At 37.0% G+C, this 19,789-nt stretch overlaps 1 protein-coding gene across 2 annotated transcripts in view; it reads right to left on the bottom strand.

The window, feature by feature from the left end:
• The window catches only part of Sec63 (SEC63 homolog, protein translocation regulator), an 81,109-nt gene that overhangs the window by 35,618 nt on the left and 25,702 nt on the right, over positions 1-19,789 (bottom strand). For both annotated transcript variants that reach the window (XM_041653456.1, XM_041653457.1), the window contains exons 2-8: positions 17,739-17,838; positions 9,412-9,526; positions 7,519-7,631; positions 5,468-5,529; positions 3,775-3,833; positions 2,148-2,198; positions 884-992 (exon numbers count right to left, since the gene is read on the bottom strand). In XM_041653456.1, coding sequence (XP_041509390.1) covers positions 884-992; positions 2,148-2,198; positions 3,775-3,833; positions 5,468-5,529; positions 7,519-7,631; positions 9,412-9,526; positions 17,739-17,838 — 609 coding nt within the window. The remainder of the gene's footprint in view (positions 1-883; positions 993-2,147; positions 2,199-3,774; positions 3,834-5,467; positions 5,530-7,518; positions 7,632-9,411; positions 9,527-17,738; positions 17,839-19,789) is intronic.

Genomic DNA, 19,789 nt, shown 5'->3' with positions numbered 1-19,789 from the left:
CTTATCAATTTACTGTTGACACCTACGCATATTCCACAGCTTGGATATTGTGTACAATACCACAGTAAACACAGATGTGGAGGTATCAGACTTAGTTTCCTTTTGGTGTATTCCCAGAAGTGGTATAATTTATTATATGATAACTCTAAAGATTTTTGAGGAACTTTCATGTATAGTGGCTGAACTAACTTACATTCTCACCAGCAACTACATCCTTGCCAACTTTTGTTAACTGTTTTCTTAATATCAGCAAGTCTGACTAGAGTAAGATAGAATCTTTCTTCCTTTTGAAACACTGAATCCCTGGCTGGCCTGACTATGGAAATCAGGCTGACATCAAAGTTGTGGCAATCCTCCTACCTCTGCCTCTTTGAGTACTGGGATTACAGGTGTATACAACCACAAGAGGTCTTTTAATTCTTTATGTGTTCTAGAAATTCATCATCTCTCAGTTGTGATTTTCTCCAACTTGTAAGCCAATTCCTTACTCATTTAACTATTGCTTTGCTATATACAAACTTGGTAATTTTATACACCTTCATTAATAACATAAATTAGTCATCTGGGAAGATGGAACCTTCACGAAGGAAACGCCTAGATCAGACTGGCCTGTGGGTATGTCTGTGGAGGCATTTTCTTTAGACTGATGGAGGAGGTACCACTCCTAGGCAGGTGGGACTAGGCTGTATAAAAACAGTCACTGAATGTAAGGCTGAGAGGGAGCCAGCCAGTCAGCAATGGTCCTCCTAGTCTGATTCAATCTGATGAATAGAATCTACTATAATAGAAATAGAATCTACTACAATGAAAATAAATATATATATCAGCATATAAATGACTCAGAAAGCAATACAAAAAACAGCAGTTATTTAGGTTTACTTACGTTTCATATCCATATTTCGAGTTTTATAAACAAAGTATGTATAAATCTGAGTTGTACGTATTAGAATCTGGTCTCCACTATATCGTATTGACCGATACCACCAAGAGCCCTAAACACAAATAAAATTGAACAAGATACAAAGCATGAAAAATGATAACTGTTAAGCTTGAGGCAGCACAATGTTTTTTGTGAATTTTCCAAAAATTTACTAAGAGCATTGAAGTGCTTGAGCGTGTTCCATATTTCAAATAATTTACTCACAAATACATTGTGAGGTACCTCTAAACACCAACACAAATCCTCAGGCATGATTAAAATGCTTTAGGTTTTAGGCTGAAAACTGTTTAATAGATAAAACAAAAATATAACCACCCATTGCTATAAGCAAATAAAGTGGTTTCTAATACAAAATTTTCTAATAAACACTTGATAAGTGTAGAAACCATTTTTTAAATTTTATTTATTTAGTTAAGTTTTTCGGGGCAGGGTTTCTCTAGTTTTTTTGGAGTCTGTCCTAGAACTAGCTCTTGTAGACCAGACTGGCCTCAAACTCACAGAGATTCACCTGCCTCTGCCTCCCAAATGCTGGGATTAAAGGTGTGTGCCACCACTGCCTAGCAGAAACCATTTTATAGCTGACATATTTTTGTTCATAGTCTCATGAGATTGAATTTTACACAACAATCCTATGAAGAGGTAAAGACAGATGTATAACAGGACTCATGGAGCCACACAAACTCCAGGATCAAAAAGAACACAAAGAAATGAACGATGAAAATTATAAACTTTTTGGTAGCTCTGCATTATAGTACTACACTGTTATTTTTTAAATGTGGCGGCTGGGGGTTGGAGATATGTCTTAGTGGTTAAGACCATGTACTGCTCTTATAGAGAACCCACGTTCTGATCCCATCACCCATATCAACGAGCTCATAGCCACTCCAGTTCCAGGGGATCCAATACTCTCTTCTGGACATGGACACATATGCTCATGTGCATATACCCTACACACACACATACATACAATTAAAATTAAAATAGGCTGGGTGTCGGTGCCTTTATTCCCAGCAATCGGAACAAGAGTAGGCAAGCTTGAGGCCAACCTGGACTATCAAGTTCCAAGCCAGCTAGAGTTAAGGAGTAAGACCCTGTTTCAAACAATAACAGTAATATCTTTAAAAACAAGAGGTTGCATTGATTAAATTCTAAGAATCAAAATTTTATGGAGCAACCACTCCCCCCCAAATTAATAAAAAGAACTTACCACCACAACAGGAAGGATAACCATAAATGCCAATCCATACACAAGTAAAACCTAGAATTTAAGAGAAAACAGCTGTGCCTTGATCTGGTAAGTTAATACAACATTCAGACTTACAAAGAGAACCCACTATTAAAAGCACTCTGCTATTTGGTCCTATATAATGAAAGTACTACCTTTTGGGGGTTGTGGACAGTGTAGCTGAAGTACAAACAGACTGCAGAGTTTGTCCTAGGTCATACAGGTTAACAGTGTTTCTAGATTCAAACTCTAGAACTTTTGTCTGCTATGCAAATCACCTTTTAATTTTCTATGTACTGATCTAACATAGATAACTGCAAACGTTTTATAAATTTGTCTCCCTTTCAGTCAAGCACCATCTATCTATATTCACCTCTTGCAAGTAGTGCTGTGAAATAAATTAAAAGTCCTTACAAACTAAGTCCAGTGCCTAACTGCAAATGTGCCATTTCATTATTTTTATTTGATAGTAACTATTGAATTTTCACCTACAACTTCATCTGAAATCTGTGGGCTATCTTTCCCTTTTCTCTTATTCCCACAGTAACCCTAAATATGACAGATGCACTTACAAGCAGTTAAGTATAGAAAATTACCAATTTTAATGTCACAAATTAATCATTTTCAAAACAAACTACAGCTTGCTTTTAAGGTTTAAAAAAGGCTCCTCAGACCAGCAAGACAGCTTAGTGGGTAAAAGTGCTTGCTATTAAACCTAACTAACTACCTGACTTCCAGCTCCAAGACCTACATGGTAGGATATAACCAACTCCAGGAAATTATCCTCTGACCTCCACACATGCTGTGGCCTGGGCAATCCCATTCCCCCACACGCACAAGCACGCACACAGAGAGAGAGGAAGATTTAAAACTAATAAGAAAAAAACAAACTAAAAATTAAAACAAAACAGTTCCTAGATAATTATTTTCATAAAACCTCAAGTAATAAATCATCAATCTTTAAATAATATATTAGGCCAATTCCTGATGTCTTAGGGCTGCAGCAACTATCAGTGATGGAAGTACGTCTGACATCCACTCCTTCCTAGTATGGAATAGGTATGTTTCAATTTAACATAAAGTAGCTTAGTCTGAGTAAAGATGAAATGAATATGTTAAATTACGAAACCACCTTAGATAAATATGGGTACCATAAAACCTAACAGTTCTCAACCAAAATTAGGACACTACCCAAAAATACTTTCAAAATAAAATAGTAAAATTTAAAGGTTTTAAAATTACATTTAGGATACACTGTTGCTAGGAAATGGTGGCACAGTCCTTTAATTCCAGCAGGGGGCAGAGGCAGGCAGATCTCTGTGAATTCAAGGTCAGTCTGGTCTACAGAGTGAGTTCCAAAACAGCCAGGGATACATAGAGAAAAACCCTGTCTCAGAAAAAAACAAACAAAAACAAGCAAACAAACAAACAAGAGAATATTGTCCTAAACCTGCAGTGTCATATGAGAACCAATTCTTTCTCGTTATGTAGCTTTCAAAACACAGTAACAATTAAATAGCATATGAGAGTTTCTTTGTAAACGCTTTCATTATATTATGTCCTAATACAGTATAGAACATCAAAATAGGCTTTATTTAAATGCACTCACCAGAATTGAATTTTTCTGGTCAACTATCCAAGCTGGTAAGGCAATTCCAAAGCTTGTAGCTGAAATAAAATAAATCATTTTTCAAAAGAGTCTACTTTCAATTTTATTTATCTTTATCTCAAAATTAAGTTCTCTCCCCATTTCCCAAAAAAAACCCTTCAAGATTATATTACATATATTTCCATTATACAAACTTAAAAGAATACACCCAGGCTTTTGAGAGTCCAGGGCAGAAGGACCACTAAAGTTCAAGGTCAGCATGGATGAGACATGTCTCAAAATAAATAAACATATGTATGTATATTACAGAATAGTGTGTTTATGAAATTTCGTAGTTTTCAATGGGGAAACTTTTCACATTTAAGCTTCATTTTCATAGAAAACCCAAATTCTTTCATGTCTTGAAGTCATACAAACACTATGAAAATGCAAGAAATTAGTACAGAAAAAATTTTTGCATGTGTTCATGGTGTGCACACATCCATGCATGTTTACATATGGAGTACATGCAGGTGCCATGCACACGGAAAACAATGTTTTTATTATTTTTAAATTATAAGTATTTGTTTGTATCTGTAAATAGGTATATACACATGAGTACAAGCAACCCCCAGAGACCAAGATCAGATCTCTCTGGAGCTGGAATTATATATAGGAAGCTTTGAACTACTCAACACGGTACTGGGAATTGAAGTCTTTGTTTTTTTTTCACCAACATAATATTTTTATTGATTATTTGGGAATTTTACGCAATGTACCCCAATCACACACACACTTCCCAGTCTGCCAACATCTACCCCACCTCACCCTGGTCACCCCAACCAAAAAAAAAAAAAAGAAGGAAAAAAATTACCAAGTCCAATTATGTTGGGTACTGAGTCTTTAAAAAGAAAAATGAAGTAAAAAAGTAAACAGAGAGGTTGGAAAGACTGCTCAGTGGTTAAGGGCACTTGCTGTCTTTCTGGTTATGAACCTAGCCTTTAACATGAGCCATCTCTCCTGTCCCAGCTAGCTCATCAGTTAAGAGCATTTGTTGCTCTTGCAGGGAACCTGGGTTCAGTTCCTAGAACCCTGAGGGTGGCTCACAACCATCTATAACTCCAATTCCAGGGCATCCAACATCCTCTTCTTTTATATACATATCAATAAAATACATAAAATAAATTGGAAATAAAAGAAAAAGGAACGTTTGTTGTTCTTTCAAGACCCAGGTTTAGTTCCTAGGCCCACATGATGGTTGGCAATGGCCCCATAACTCCAGCTCTAAGAAATCTGACCCCCCCCCCTTCAGATCTCTGGGCATCAATCATATATGTGGTACACAAACATAAACATAAGCAAAACATATACATACATACACGAAATGATTTTTTTTCTTTTTTTCTTTTTTTTTTGGTTTTTCGAGACAGGGTTTCTCTGTGGTTTTGGAGCCTGTCCTGGAACTAGCTCTTGTAGACCAGGCTGGTCTCGAACTCCCAGAGATCCGCCTGCCTCTGCCTCCCAAGTGCTGGGATTAAAGGCGTGCGCCACCACCGCCCGGCTACACGAAATGATTTTTAAAGTAAAGAAGTTCAATTTATTCATCTAACTCCTTGTGCTAACTCTCCCATAAAGAGAAATATCAATATTTCTCTTATTCTAATTAGTATTTTTATAATATACAATACTATCAACATTTTTATATTCACCGCACCTTGAGGCCCATCTGGATTTCCAAATTCTTCCCAATTTTTCCGAGACTCTTCATCTGTTAAACTATCATGAAGAAAACAAGATATCAAAATTAGGTCATTCCCAAAAAGTAAGTATCAAATGTAAGAACTTCATTAGACAATTAATACCTTTGTTTTTATTTATTTTAGATGTGGGAGGGGCGTGTGCACATGTATGTGAATCTGAAGCAGGATTAATAAAAACTCTGTCAGAAACTGGGGTTCAATCTGAAGATCTGAAAAGTAAAACAGTCAGCCTCTGGTTCTTACCTTGACCTCAGTCTGAAATGGAGATCCTGCCTTCCGGAATCTCAGAATGAGACTGTGACTGACAGTTGTCCTTTGTCGTCCTGTCATCATTGTCCTTGCCCCCCATCCTTTATTCCTCTCTAGGGCTGGAATAAAGACATGCACCACCCAATCTCTATGGCAACTAGGGTGGCTGCTGGGATTAAAGGTGTGTGTCACCATAATCCGGGCTCTAAGGCTGACCAGTGGGACTGTTTAAATCTCAGATCTTCAGGCAGCCCTTATTTACAAATTACAGTTGAAATGCCACTACATTTCCCCTTTTTGTCTAAAAAAATAAAATAAAAAAGGCTATAACTAATATAAGAAAACTGTATACAATAAGTACAATGACTATATACAATATATACAGGCAATAAATACATGAAAAATATCTAGTCCATTTGCATTTAACAAATTCAGAGAAAGTATTTCATATCTATCCTATCTTGGTGAGTCCAAAGTCTTTTACCTAATTTACTTTCTATCATAACTTGCTTTCTGTATCTGGTAAACTACAACTATATCTATCTAATCTTCAACTCCCTCAGAGACCCAAGAAGGGAATAATATTAACTGAGTAAGCAGGAAGTGCAAGCAAGTGACTTCCAAAAATTTGAGTAATGACAGAAAACAGGTGGCCGCCTACACAGTCACCCAAAGTTTTTCTGCAGTGTTGGAGCATCCATACACACTTTTGTGTGTAAATTACTAATTCCTAGACTTTGATACGAATTCCTGATTAGCTGAAGTTTAGCCAATTAAGTCAGATAAAATTCAAAGACTATTTACTACATCTTCTAAGAATATAAGATTTTAAGTGACCTTTATTTATTTCATAAGTCTATTTTCTAAAATTTTTCCAAAGACCACATTAATAATTTAAAATATAGTAATTAATTCCAAAACAGTGGCACTATGTTCTCAAGATGTAAACATCACCTGTAAAACTTCACTGTTGTAGAAAACAAGCTCTTCTAAGTCAAGTGCCAGGAGAACTAGGAAAATACCTTCTACACAAGTGCTTTCAGGTTAGGCAATATAAAAGTGACAAAATGATTTTCAACACCTAAATAAAATGTAAGTGCTGACCTGACCAATAGCTTTATTTCACATCAAAAAAAGCACTAGATGAAAATCTCAACTCCTTCACAAACCTGACAATGCTGGGGGTGGAGGGATCATAATAGCCAAACCAGTCCTAGACAGAAAGAACACAACCAGAAGCACCCTATTTTCTAACCTAAAACTACACTACAAGCCGGGCGGTGGTGGCGCATGCCTTTAATCCCAGCACTCGGGAGGCAGAGGCAGGCGGATCTCTGTGAGTTCGAGACCAGCCTGGTCTACAAGAGCTAGTTCCAGGACAGGCTCCAAAACCACAGAGAAACCCTGTCTCGAAAAAAAAAAAAAAAAAAAAAAAAACTACACTACAGAGCCACAGTGATAAAGACAGCATTGTACTGGTACAAAAACAGACATTCAGATCAACAGAACAGAACAAGAAATCAGAGATTAAACCCAGAGTTGCTTTGATAAAGGTGTCAGTTCTTTAAATGCCAACTCTGAGTAACTTATGCTTTCATTAAACTACCACTTTAGAGCTGCTGAGGATGTCCACAACAATATACCTGGCAAATATTTAATAAAAGTGTATGACATTCATTTTACTTACTATGACCTTAAAAAAGAAAGTATCTTTACCCATTTCTTTAAAAAGTGTAAAAAGCCGTAGAATACTTACGCTGCATAAGCTTTTGCTATCCTCATGAACATAACTTCATCACCTCCTTTATCTGGATGATATTTAAGTGACAATAAGCGATATTGTTTCTTAATTTCTGCTACTGTTGCTCCCTAAAAGGAAAACTTTGTTAATACATAAGAACACAATGCAGTAAGAAATAGTCAACCCTATTTTTATCTTAAACCATAAACTACTCAATATTCTGACAAAAAAGTAACATTTTCTCCTATACATTTTACCTCTCAAAACTTCATCTCATACATATACTTCTTTTGTTCAAGTAATTATTTTTATCAAGCATTTAACTATATGGCATGCAACATACTAGTCACTGATGGTGATGGTAGTGAAACCATATAACTCTACTTTTCAATAAAAGTGCACAGGCTTTAAATATTCAAAAAATGATCAAAAGTAAACGAATGCAGTTAAGTCAGAGATTTACTTTCTTTATACTCTGAGCAACATCTCACTTCATCTGCTTGTCAGTATCTTAAGACTAAATATTTTAAAAAGAAATGGCATTGATTCTCAATCTCACCTTTTACCAATATTTTGGATCATTTTTATTTCCCCGCATCTTTTTTATTATACTCTTGGTGGCCGTGATGATTATTGTGAGAAAAAATAGACACTGGGCTAGAGAGATGCTCAGGGGTGAAAGTTCATACTGCTCTAGTGTGAACTTTATCTAGAAAGGATGCACAAGTCCAGTTCCCAGCATGATCAAACTCTGAGTAGCTTCAGGGGACCCAGCACCCTCTGCAGGCTTCTGCATTCTCATGACAAACCCACACTCACACATATACATAGATATAGATATATACACATATATGTATATATACAATTAAAAGTAAAATCTAAAAAAGTTTTAAAAAAAGAAACAATCAAATAAAAATTCTATTATATGCAAACTTTTCTTCTACAAAGCAGATGTAAATGAACATTCTCCTTAATTTGTATTATATCAAGTTCAAAACCAAGCCATCCACTGAAGACAAACAAAGTTTAAAACCACAACCACTAGACTCAGTCTGCCTACTAAACTGTTATAGGACCCAGTTCTCCCAGCCTCATTATCTCTCTGCATTACCTCAAGTTCCAGTGTTCTAGAGAGGTGTGTCAACCAAGTTCAACCAAAATCTCAAAAAACATAAAAGGATTACCTAATTTCAATGATAATGACAACAGGTTCTTACAAGTACCCCAACTTTAGACTTAAGATATTGCATGTGTCAATCAACATAAATGTGTTTTTAAAATATAGTCACTTATCATCAAATAATCTTTTTTTTTGGTTTTTCGAGACAGGGTTTCTCTGTAGCTTTGGAGCCTGTCCTGGAACTAGCTCTGTAGACCAGGCTGGTCTCGAACTCACAGAGATCCGCCTGCCTCTGCCTCCCGAGTGCTGGGATTAAAGGCCTGCGCCACCACCGCCCGGCTCATCAAGTAATCTTAACATTTTACCAGTTATAAACTAATACTTACTAGTAGCAATCAACAACTGAACAAACATATTTACCATATTTACATATTTAAATGATAATGACTTAGATCTTTTTTTTTTTTTTAAAAGTTAGCTGGCAGTGCTGAATAACTGGCTTGGATAAAAGCTGGTACTGCCCTCCCTGAGATCCCAAGTTCACTTCCCAGAACCCACATCAGGCAGCTTAAAACTGCCTGTTATCTCCAAGGAATCCAGCAGCCTCTTCTGACCTGAGTACACATACAACAGATACACATAAATGAAAAATACAAATCTAACCAAAGAGAGGTCAACAGACCCAAGTCTGATTTCTTTTGGAAATGTCTATAATTTGTTTTAGAATGTAGACCTTTAGTATTTAAGGTATTGTTAAATTAATGAGGTTACATAACAATACTACTTACAGGATCCAAATTTAATACTTCATAAGGATTGTACTCCTGATATTCTCGGTCTGTTTTGGAAACTTTGTATGCAAGGAATAAGAACAATGCCCATCCTGCAAGCAGAACTATTTTCCTGTTTAGGAAAAAGACAAATGACATAAATAAATGCAGTTGTACAGCTTTCTGCAAGGAAATGAAACAATCTAAAGTAGTTCCACACCACTATGCTACACTACTGACTCAAATTTGTAAATTCCCGTTATAACAAAATAGTGTCTTTTTCACTTTTGAATTCTCTAGAATCTAGTGGAGTGCCTCCCAAATAATGGATGGTTCCAGTTACTAATTGCAGAATTAAATACAGAAATTAATACTAGAACCATTAAAATAGATAAAAATACATAAGTGTTAAGCAGCCAAGAAACCACTTAATGTAAAAAGATTACTCTTGACCTAAAAATAATACATTTAGTAAGATGAATTTTTAAAAAATGGCCAGGTATACAAAGATGAATGAATAGCTTTCTTTAAATAGTAAAATTTGGAAATAACTAACTTTTAGGGGGAGTAGTCAAATCATGATGGAGTCACACAAAAAAACATTTTACAGCTAAGACATAAAATATGTGCAGGAGTTAAGGATATAAAAGAACAATAAAACCCTAATTTCTTCTCTCTTGAATGTATTCTACATAGTAAAACCAAATATAAGCACCTTTAAATGCTCACCAATGAATTGCTAGACAAAATTAATAATAATAACAACAATAATAATCATTCAACCAGAGTGAAATATTTTTTAGTAAATAAAAGGAAAATCTGTCATGAAATATTTTTTAAACGTTAAATTCAAAAGGGAAAACAGCTTTTAAGCTTTGTAAAAACACAATCCAACTTCTATAAACAAAAATGTGATTAGAAATAAGAGTATAACGTAATCAATATCTTAATGTGGAAATGAACTATTATTTAGATCCTCTGTGTGAAGATTTGTTACAATGAATAGGATTTGTTAGACAAAAATATAAAGTAATCAAACACAATCGGAATAACTGGTTTTAAGAACAAAGAAAAAGTCCCTTGTGTTTAAGCTCTTTGTTTCTACCACTGCACTGAGATGACATCTAGGGCCTCTGCCGTCTGTGGTAGGCAAGAACTCTGAGTTACACCCTCAGACTGAGCTTCTGTTCTTTGGCAGAACCTAGCTCAAATGCACTTATCGTTTGGAAACAAGCCTCTTCATCTGGAATCACCTAGAATGATTCCTTAGTTTTCTGTTTATCCAATTTTCAACAAAACAGATTTTTATTCTTCAATGTTCCATAAGCTTTCCCACAATCATGCACTTGCTTTTGTATCTGTCAAAATCTCAGTCCCCGTGTGTGTGTGTGTGTGTGTGTGCGCGCGCGCGCACGCCTACCTACACAAAATCTATATTCATCCTTCAACTCAACTCCAACAATCCATCCTTCAAAAGCAATCCTTCAAAGAGAACACAATTACAGCTACAAAGCAGCACAAACAATAACTTTTTTCCTCTGACTTGCTGCAAATTCCTTAGGCACCTGAACAAGTTCTTACTCAGATTTTACTAACCCCTGGGTAGTTTAAACAACAGTGGGAACTGAGATACAAGTTTCTTTCCATTTGGTCAAAACAATATTCTAAACCAAATACACACACACATGCTTTGAGAAAGGGTCTCATATGTAGGCTGCCCATAAATTCAGTATGTAAAGGAAAATGATTTCAAACTTCTGACTCTCCTGCTTTCACAGCCCACACAAGTGCTAATCGTGCAGGCTTACACCACCATACCTGATTTTCATGGTTCTAAGGATCAAATCAAAGGCTTCCCGCATGAATGACCAGAACTCTACAAAGTAAGTTGCATACCCAGGCATATTTTAAACCTTTCAAGGGTATATAACTTCAAGCTGTTTGCCAGCCCACTTAATGTCCACATATATGCCCAAAGAGACAGAACCCTATGTAGAACATCCCCTCTTATCCTAGACCCAGAAAAAAAACTCCCTAGCTCAACTCCCACCATAATTATACATCAATTTAAAAAGTTTGGTAAGCTGTTTAAGCTATATATCTCAAATCCAACTTCCATGATGGGTTTGACAATTAAATGAGATTTAGAATGTTAAGTACTTTGGAAGTAACTCACATGTAGTAAACATAATCAATTAATGGTAGTTATGGCCTACTAATAGTAACTCTTCCCCAAGTCTTAGAGGCTAGGGATATAGAGCCACAGTAGAATACTGAACTAGCATTTACAAGATTCAACTCCACTACTACAAAAAACAAAAACAATAGAGTGAATATTTGTGAGCTATTATTTATGGATAATTTACATTGGTATAGTTTTTGTATATTGATATAAGTTCAAATTATATTTGTTACTTTTGTTTACATTATTTGTATACCTATGCAAAGTATTTCTGTCAGATTGTATATATGCATGTTTCTACCTCTGTTGAAGACATTCTGTATATTGATACAACTTTTAGGATCTATTTTCATATTGCATTATATATTACTCCTAACTCTGATCAAGATACTTATACATTGTTTACATTTTGGTCATTGTCCTCATTTGTTGCACATTTATTTATAGATTACTTAATATTCTGACATGAAGTTTTAGTCTTTTAAGTTATACAGGTATTAATATTATAGGTCAATAGTTGTTCATGTTTGTTGTATTTACAGTCAGATCAATTAGGTTCTTAGATACATAGAGATTATAGTCTGTCTAGGCAGGTAATCTTCAACCACTTCAAGGATCTATAGAACATGGCATTTAAATAACTTAGGGTTCTGCTGACATGAGACATGACTGCTCCTGACAGCACCAATCTATTCCAGAGAGAATGTGAGTCCAAAGACACTCCACTTGGAGTTTGTTTTCTTCTTGGCACATTTGGCCTTTGGGCAAGGAATTGGCCATACCTCAACCACTGACAAAGTACATGGTATCTAGAAATGAATAAGCAGAACACAAGGAAAAAGACTGTCAAATCTTGCGAAGACATGGTAAGACAGTTCTGAATAATTTGCTTCCTCTGAAAATGGTCTCTCAGTTACGCTAGGCCATAGCCAAAGTTGGTTACTACAACGTTACAAACGAGATTTTGGGTGATTGCTCAGGTAGCTAATTGTCTCCATCATATATTGCTTGCTTTGAAAGCTGCTTGATTGTATTTCCTGCCTGCTCAAGTAATTATCTCCCTTCTCAGGCCTTCGATGGAGTTGAAGATTAGATAGTTGTAGTTACTGTTCTCTTATGATCTATCCAAGCCATTTCCTATACAAGACTTAGATTCCTTAGGATAGAATGCTTATTAAAACATTTAGCTTATGTTCCTTGCTTAATACTGTTTATGTTGGTTGTAATACTAATTATAATTGATATCTGTTCCTAGTGTATATAGTTTTGTATTGGGTTTGGAACTTCCTTATTTAAACAAAAAGGGGAGGTGCCATGGGAGCATATTCTGTTCCTTCAGCCAATAGAATTTAAGATACCAGCCCACTTGGGTGTGGTCTCTTATACTGTAAAAGCAGCTGTAAAGCATGCGAGCTCTCTCTTTTGCTTCCGGCTCTTGCTTCCAGCTGCTAGACTGTGTTCCTGTTTGTTCAGAGGACTGTTGTCTAGGACAGTGATCTGTAAATTTTTCCGAAATAATTAACCCTTTATTATTTATAATTCTGAACTAGTGTGGGATTATTTTGTGACTGCTGCCTTCAAAAACCCACCCACAACCAACTCAAAAAGTCTTCTCTGTCTTAGGCCAAGTGAGAGCCCTTCTGTTGTTCTTCCAAAACAAGTCTTCTCCCTGTCCTTACTGCTTGGTTTAGCAGTACAGAGTACAAAAATTGGTAGAACCAGGAGACAGCCTGAGAACCAGAATTCATATCTCTAGCACTCACATAAAAGCCAGGCAGGTGTGACTGCCCATGAAATCCTAGTGCTTGAGTGGCAGAGATGGGATCCCTGGTGTAAACAGGCTAGACAGACTAGCTGGGCAAACTCCAGGTTTAGCAAGAACCCTGTACAATAGTTTTAAATATCAACTTGCCACAGTCTAGATCACCTGGAAAAAAAAAAAATAACCTTAATTGAGGGACTGCCAGGATCAGATTGGCCTACGGCTACATCTGGGAATCATCTTGATTGTTAACTGATGCAGGAAGACCTAGTCCACTCACTGTGAGTAGCATCATTCCTTGAAAAGTCCTGAGCTACATAAAGATAGAAGAAATCTAGATTAAAGCTAACTAGCAGGAAGAAGGCAGAATAGGTATCTCTCAGAATATAGTCCCTGTCCTTGACCATGACTAGCAACAGAAATAAAACTAGAACACCTTATACCTCAGTAAATAAACTAGAAAATATTCAAGAAAGACACCAGATATCAACCTCTGCCTTCCAACATAAACACATACATGTTTACCTGAAGACATGCAGCACTCACATTTGAATACACATGCACACCATACCCAAAAACATGTAGTAGATCTTTCTTTAAGAGATGAGGTCTGGGGGGCTAGAGAGATGGCTCAGTGGTTTGCTCTTGCAGAGGACAAAGTTGGGTTCCCAGCACCCACATCAGATGGCTCACAACTCCTGTAACTAGTTACAGAGGATTTGACACCTCTTCTGGACCCTCATATGTATCTGTATCATCTGTATCTGTATCCATATCTCTCTCCTCTCTTTCTCTCTCTCTCTCTCTCTCTCTCTCTCTCTCTGTGTGTGTGTGTGTGTGTGTGTGTGTGTGTGTGTGTGTGTGTGTGTATGGATACAGATACATATGTGTATCTGTCATATATGTATATGTACCCTCCTGCCATGATGCCATCTACCAAGTTCTAATGTTATTCCAAAGGTCACAAATGAATGGGGCTGACAGACCTTGGACTTTCAGCCTCTAAAACTAAAATAAGCTAAATAAACCTTGTTTCTTTATAAAGTACCCAAACTCAAGTATGTTATTACAATAACAAAGAAAGAAATGAACTAACATTATATACTAAATTTATTATAATTGTTATTTGGCACTCTCTCCTACAGTTCATAACTTTGAACTATATAGATTGTTAATCACTGTGTATCTAGCACCTTCTATACATGACTTATAATAAGTACATAATTATATCTGAAATTAAAAGGAGGAAATTTTAAACATAAAACTAAAGTTTGTTAATACTCTCAATAGTCTAAGAACATTTGAAAATGCTATTCACACACAATAACTCTTCGCTTTGATGAAATCTAAAAGTCTAACAAAACTCATAAAACAGAGATAAGAATGAAAAATCACGAAGGAAAAGCAAACACAAGGAAAAGAAGAAAATATCCCAGATATGCTAAACTCTATTAGATGCTTCACACGTCGCATCTGTTCTCAGAGCCAAGAAGAGAAGAGAAGGCTCATGACAGGATCCCCCATGCTGATGAAAACTATTCCAAACAATAAAACCACACTCATTTCCAGAGAGCCAAAGCAAAAGGGGCTGGGGGTAGAGGATACACATGATTATGCTTTATGTCCAATTTTCTAAAAGAAACCCTCCAAAAAGTCAAACATTTTCTCACATGCAGACTCAGTAATTTAACTTAGAAAGTATTCTGCATTTTTTTCTTTTAAGTATATTTTCAATGTCATTTGGAAGCTACTTCCAGAAATTACATAGCTTAGATTCAGAAATACCGTCAGGAAGTATTTAGGTTGTATAAAGTAGCAAGAGTTTTTATAATTTCTAAACTTTCTCTGAACTGTTACCAAAATCTATTTAGTCATTATTTGAGCTTCATTATGAATTAAATAAATCATTTATTTATTACCAAAAAGGCCTTCAACTTCCTTGAAAACTAGGTTCAAGGCTGACAGAATGGCTTACCTGTCACAAGCCTGTTTCACAACCCTGATGGCCCAAGTTCAATTCCTAGAGCCCTCATAAGGTATTGAAGAAAAGAATCAATCCACAAAGCTATCCTCTGTCCTCCACACTGATGTAGTGTGCAATGGCACATGTATGCCCACATCACATCATACACACACAATAGATAAATTAGAAGGAAAAAATGGAGATCCAGGTACCCGAAATATTGAGCAAAAATGAGGTGGGGGCTTGAGACTTAAGAATTATTGGCATAAAATGGATGGAAATAGAAAACACTATCCTGAGTGAGGTGTCCCAGACCCAAAAAGATGAACATGGGATGTACTCGCTCATAATTGGTTTCTAGCCATAAATAAGGACCACTGAGTCTACAATAGGTGAACCTAAAGAAGCTAAGTAAGAAGGTGAACCCAAGGAAAAGCATATAGTTATCCTCTTGGCTAAGGGAAGTAAACCAAATTGCCGGGGAGAAAATTGGGATCTTGGGGGTGGGGTGGGATGGGGGTAAGGGGAGATGGGGAGAGAAAAGGTAGAAGGGAAGGAGGGGGGACTTGGGGAAACAGGAGAATTGGGATAAAGGAAAGGTGGATAGGGGAGCACAGAACCACAATTCTTAGTTAAGGGAGCCACTTTAGGGTGGGCAAGAGACTTGACCCTAGAGGGGTTCCCAAGTGCCCAAGATGAGGTTCCCAGTTAGTTCCTTGGGCAGCTGAGGATTGGGAACCTGAAATGACCCTATCCTAGAGCAATACTGACGAATATCTTGCATATCATCATAGAACCTTCATCTGGTGATGGATAGAGATAGAGACAGAGACCCACACAGGAGCACTGGACTGAGCTCCCAAGGTCCCAAGGAGGAGCAGAAGGAGGGAGAACATGAGCAAAGAAGTCGGGACCACGAGGCGTGCACCCACGCACTAAGACAGTGGAGCCGATCTACTGGGGAGCTCACCAAGGCCAGCTGGACTGTGACCGAAAAAGCATGGGATAAAACCGGACTCTCTGAACATGGCGAACAATGAGGGCTGATGAGACGCCAAGGACAATGGCAGGGGGTTTTGATCCTACTTAATGTGCTGGCTTTGTGGGAGCCTAGCCAGTTTGGATGTTCACCTTCCTAGATATGGACGGAGGGGGAGGACCTAGGACTTACCACAGGGCAGGGAACCCGGACTGCTCTGTGAACTGGAGAGGGAGGGGGAGAGGAGTGGGGGGAGGGGGAGAAGGGTGGGAGGAGGGGGAGGGAAATGGGAGGCTGGGAGGAGGGGGAAACTTGTTTTTTGTTTATGTTTTTTTTCTTCTTTTCTCAATTTAAAAAAAAAAGAATTATTGGCATAAAACTGGGAATAGCAGTTCAAACTTTTAATCCTCAGAAGCTCAGAAGACAGAGGCAGATGGATGCCTGCGAGTTCAAGGCCAGCCTGATCTGCATAGCTAGTTTCAGTCCAGCCAGGGCTACATAGTGAGAACCTGTCTCAAAAAAAAGAGATGGAGAGGGGGGAGGGTTTATAAATTTTTAATTTAAAATGAGAATAGACAGCAAATAAAGAGAAAAGAGAGCTATATTGGTCTCAGTGCTAACTCTGCATCTAGCTTCTTACCACTGAGCATTACCACCAAAGCTAAGATTCCCTCTCTATGCAAAAAACAGTCCTTTCCCTCTTAAACATCTTATTTCAGTCCTCTGAAGTTACACATCTATGTTTAAAACTAGTCTCATCATTTAAACCCAGATTTAAAATAACTGGTTCAACACTTAATCCTCTATCAGATTTTTTTCTTTCTACAGCAGGTAGATGTGGGTAATTTACTTTTCTGCAGTAACAACCTTCAGCTCCCATCACAGATAATCTAGTGACTGAGTTAAATAAAGACTTGACATTAATTCAGTGTAAAGCACACCCTTTAGCCTCACAGAATCAAATCCTTGCTAGTGGATTGTCTAAGCAGATGAGCCTGCCAAAACTAAGGTGATATGGTCTTGTCCACCACATTCACTGCATAATTCTGGCCAAATCAATTTACTTCTTAGCCTTAGCTTAAGGAAAACCATAAACACCTTGAGTTACCACAGAATCAAACATATTAAGCATGAGACAACTTTAGTTAGCACCTTGAAATTCACACTTGATCTTGTCAGTCTTTGAAATCTTTGATTTTCATATAGACTTCAACCTAAAACTCCAGTCCTAGCACATAATATATACAGTCTTGAAACAAGAGCTGACTCTCAAACCCTTCTCATTTTGAGCTTTAACTTGTTCACAACTCTAAAGCTTACTGTAACAAAACCTCACCCCTCTCACAGGCTACAACTTCTTTACAGTCACACATGTAAGCTATCCTCAGATTCCCTAACTCATAACACCTAGCAAAGAACAAGTACTCAGTATGTTTTGTTATTGAAGCCCATTACTTACTTTACTGTAGGAATAATATTTGGCTGGGGTTTTAATAACCGTAAACGATACCACATACATCTTCCATAGACTTTTCTGATATTCTTTAATCGAATTTGTTCTGTCAAGAAAAGTAAAAACAAGTTAATTAGTTTTTACAATGAAATCCAAACCAGAGTAAATATCATATTAACCTTATTACTATCCTAACATTTTGCTGAAACATAAAATCTTGCCCATTTATATAATCCTTACAAAAACTCAAACTATGCTAAGCTGTCTATCACAACAAATGATATCGAAAAAAAAGTTTAACTAATAAGAAGCAAGTATTTTTCATATGAAACTTTCCAAAAATTTAGAAACTAACTTGAGTCAACTATGATCAATTGTCTAAGCATTTCTCTCCTATTCTTTTTTTGTATAGAACAAAAAGTATAATATAATTTGAATATGGTTTATTTAGTAACCAAGGAGAAACTACATTCAAGTATGGAAATAATTACCTAGTCAGATATATTCTAACCAACAGGGTTGTATTTACTGAAGATGTAACACTAACAGAATTTGTAGTTTTAACATAAAAAGCAACTGACAGTTGAAAAAAGAGTGGACAGTAAAATTCATTTATCACAAATTTTAATTATTTTATGCTAAATTGGAAAAGTGGATATAAATCTGTAAGAACTTAAGATAGATTTTATGCAAGAATATGACAAAAATTATTTTGGACACTATAAAAAGCTACAATTCAATTAAAAATTTTAACCAAACCTAAAATGTCATGTACTGTTTTACTGAACTTGGCATAATCATTTGGTTTCAATAACTCCTCCCTAGATTTAAAATACATACTTAAGGGGCTGGAGAGATGGCTTCGCAGTTAAGATCGTGGCTGTCAAGTTCAAATGGGCTGTGAAGCAGTTCTATGATTGCAGTGTAGTTAATGTCAGTATACCAAACCGTCCTTATGAGAAAAAAAAGACACGCTCAACAATTCCATAGCTCCTAGCTACTGTTCCCAATAAAGTTGGGATCATGTAACCTGAGTCAAGCTGGGCTAATTCTATTGTTGTTTTGATACTGGATTTTAGAAAAAAAATACACAAAACTAAAATCCTTACATGAGATACCGGGTAAGTAAAACAATTTGGTACCCAGGGCCAACAAGGTGCTCAGTGCAAGCCTGACATCCTGGGTTCTATCCCTGGGACACGTATGGTGGAAGAAGAGAACTAACTCCTGTAGGTTCCCCTGACTTCTATATGCATGCAAGGCATGAATATGTATGCACATATTTCATCTATTTTGGATTTCTTAAATACCATATAGAGAAGCTGGAGAGATGGCTCAGCAGTTAAGAGTACTGGCTGCTCTTCCAGAGGGCTCAGTTTCAATTCCCAGCACCCACAGAGCAGCTTACAACTAGTCCCAAGGAAGGTAACACCTTCAGTCATCTGCAGGCACTGCCCACACATGGCTCACAAGACACAGATACAGGCAAACCCCCTTACAAGTGATTAGTAGTGTCGTTGGGACGGGGAGAGAGGCAAGGCTGGCAGATCTCTGTGAGTTCAAGGCCATCGACCTGGGCAGCCAGGGCTGTATTAGAGAAACTCTGTCTCAAACAAATAAAAACACCACCCTTAAACAACAAATTAAAATTAAAGAAACAAACCCACCAGGTAGGTCCAACTGCCCTATTAGTACACTGTGACTGTGACAAAGGCACTCACATATTGCCTGCCAGAGATATCAATGTAATGAAGACAGATCCAGGTAGGAGAAGTAGCAGTAACAAAGGAGTTTTATATATGCCGGTAGACTAATCAAAAAAGTTAATTTATCAAAACACTAAAATGTACTTTTTCCTGTCCAAGAAGATAGTGACAGATATAAAAAGACAGAAGACTAAACCTGGACGATTAGTCTGGAAGTGAAGTGAAAGCAACAATATGAATTAATATAAAAATAAAAACCTGGGTGTGGTGGTACACGCCTTTAATTCCGGCACCCGAGAGGCAGAGGCAGGTGGATCTCTGTGAGTTCAAGGCCAGCCTGGTTGACAGAGC

This window comes from Microtus oregoni, unplaced genomic scaffold (genome assembly GCF_018167655.1).
Source record: "Microtus oregoni isolate MIOR12 unplaced genomic scaffold, Mior012 000006F_ref0000085, whole genome shotgun sequence".
NCBI lineage: Eukaryota > Metazoa > Chordata > Mammalia > Rodentia > Cricetidae > Microtus > Microtus oregoni.
Note: the sequence above shows the minus strand (reverse complement) of the source record. Positions and strands in the feature narration are given on the sequence as shown.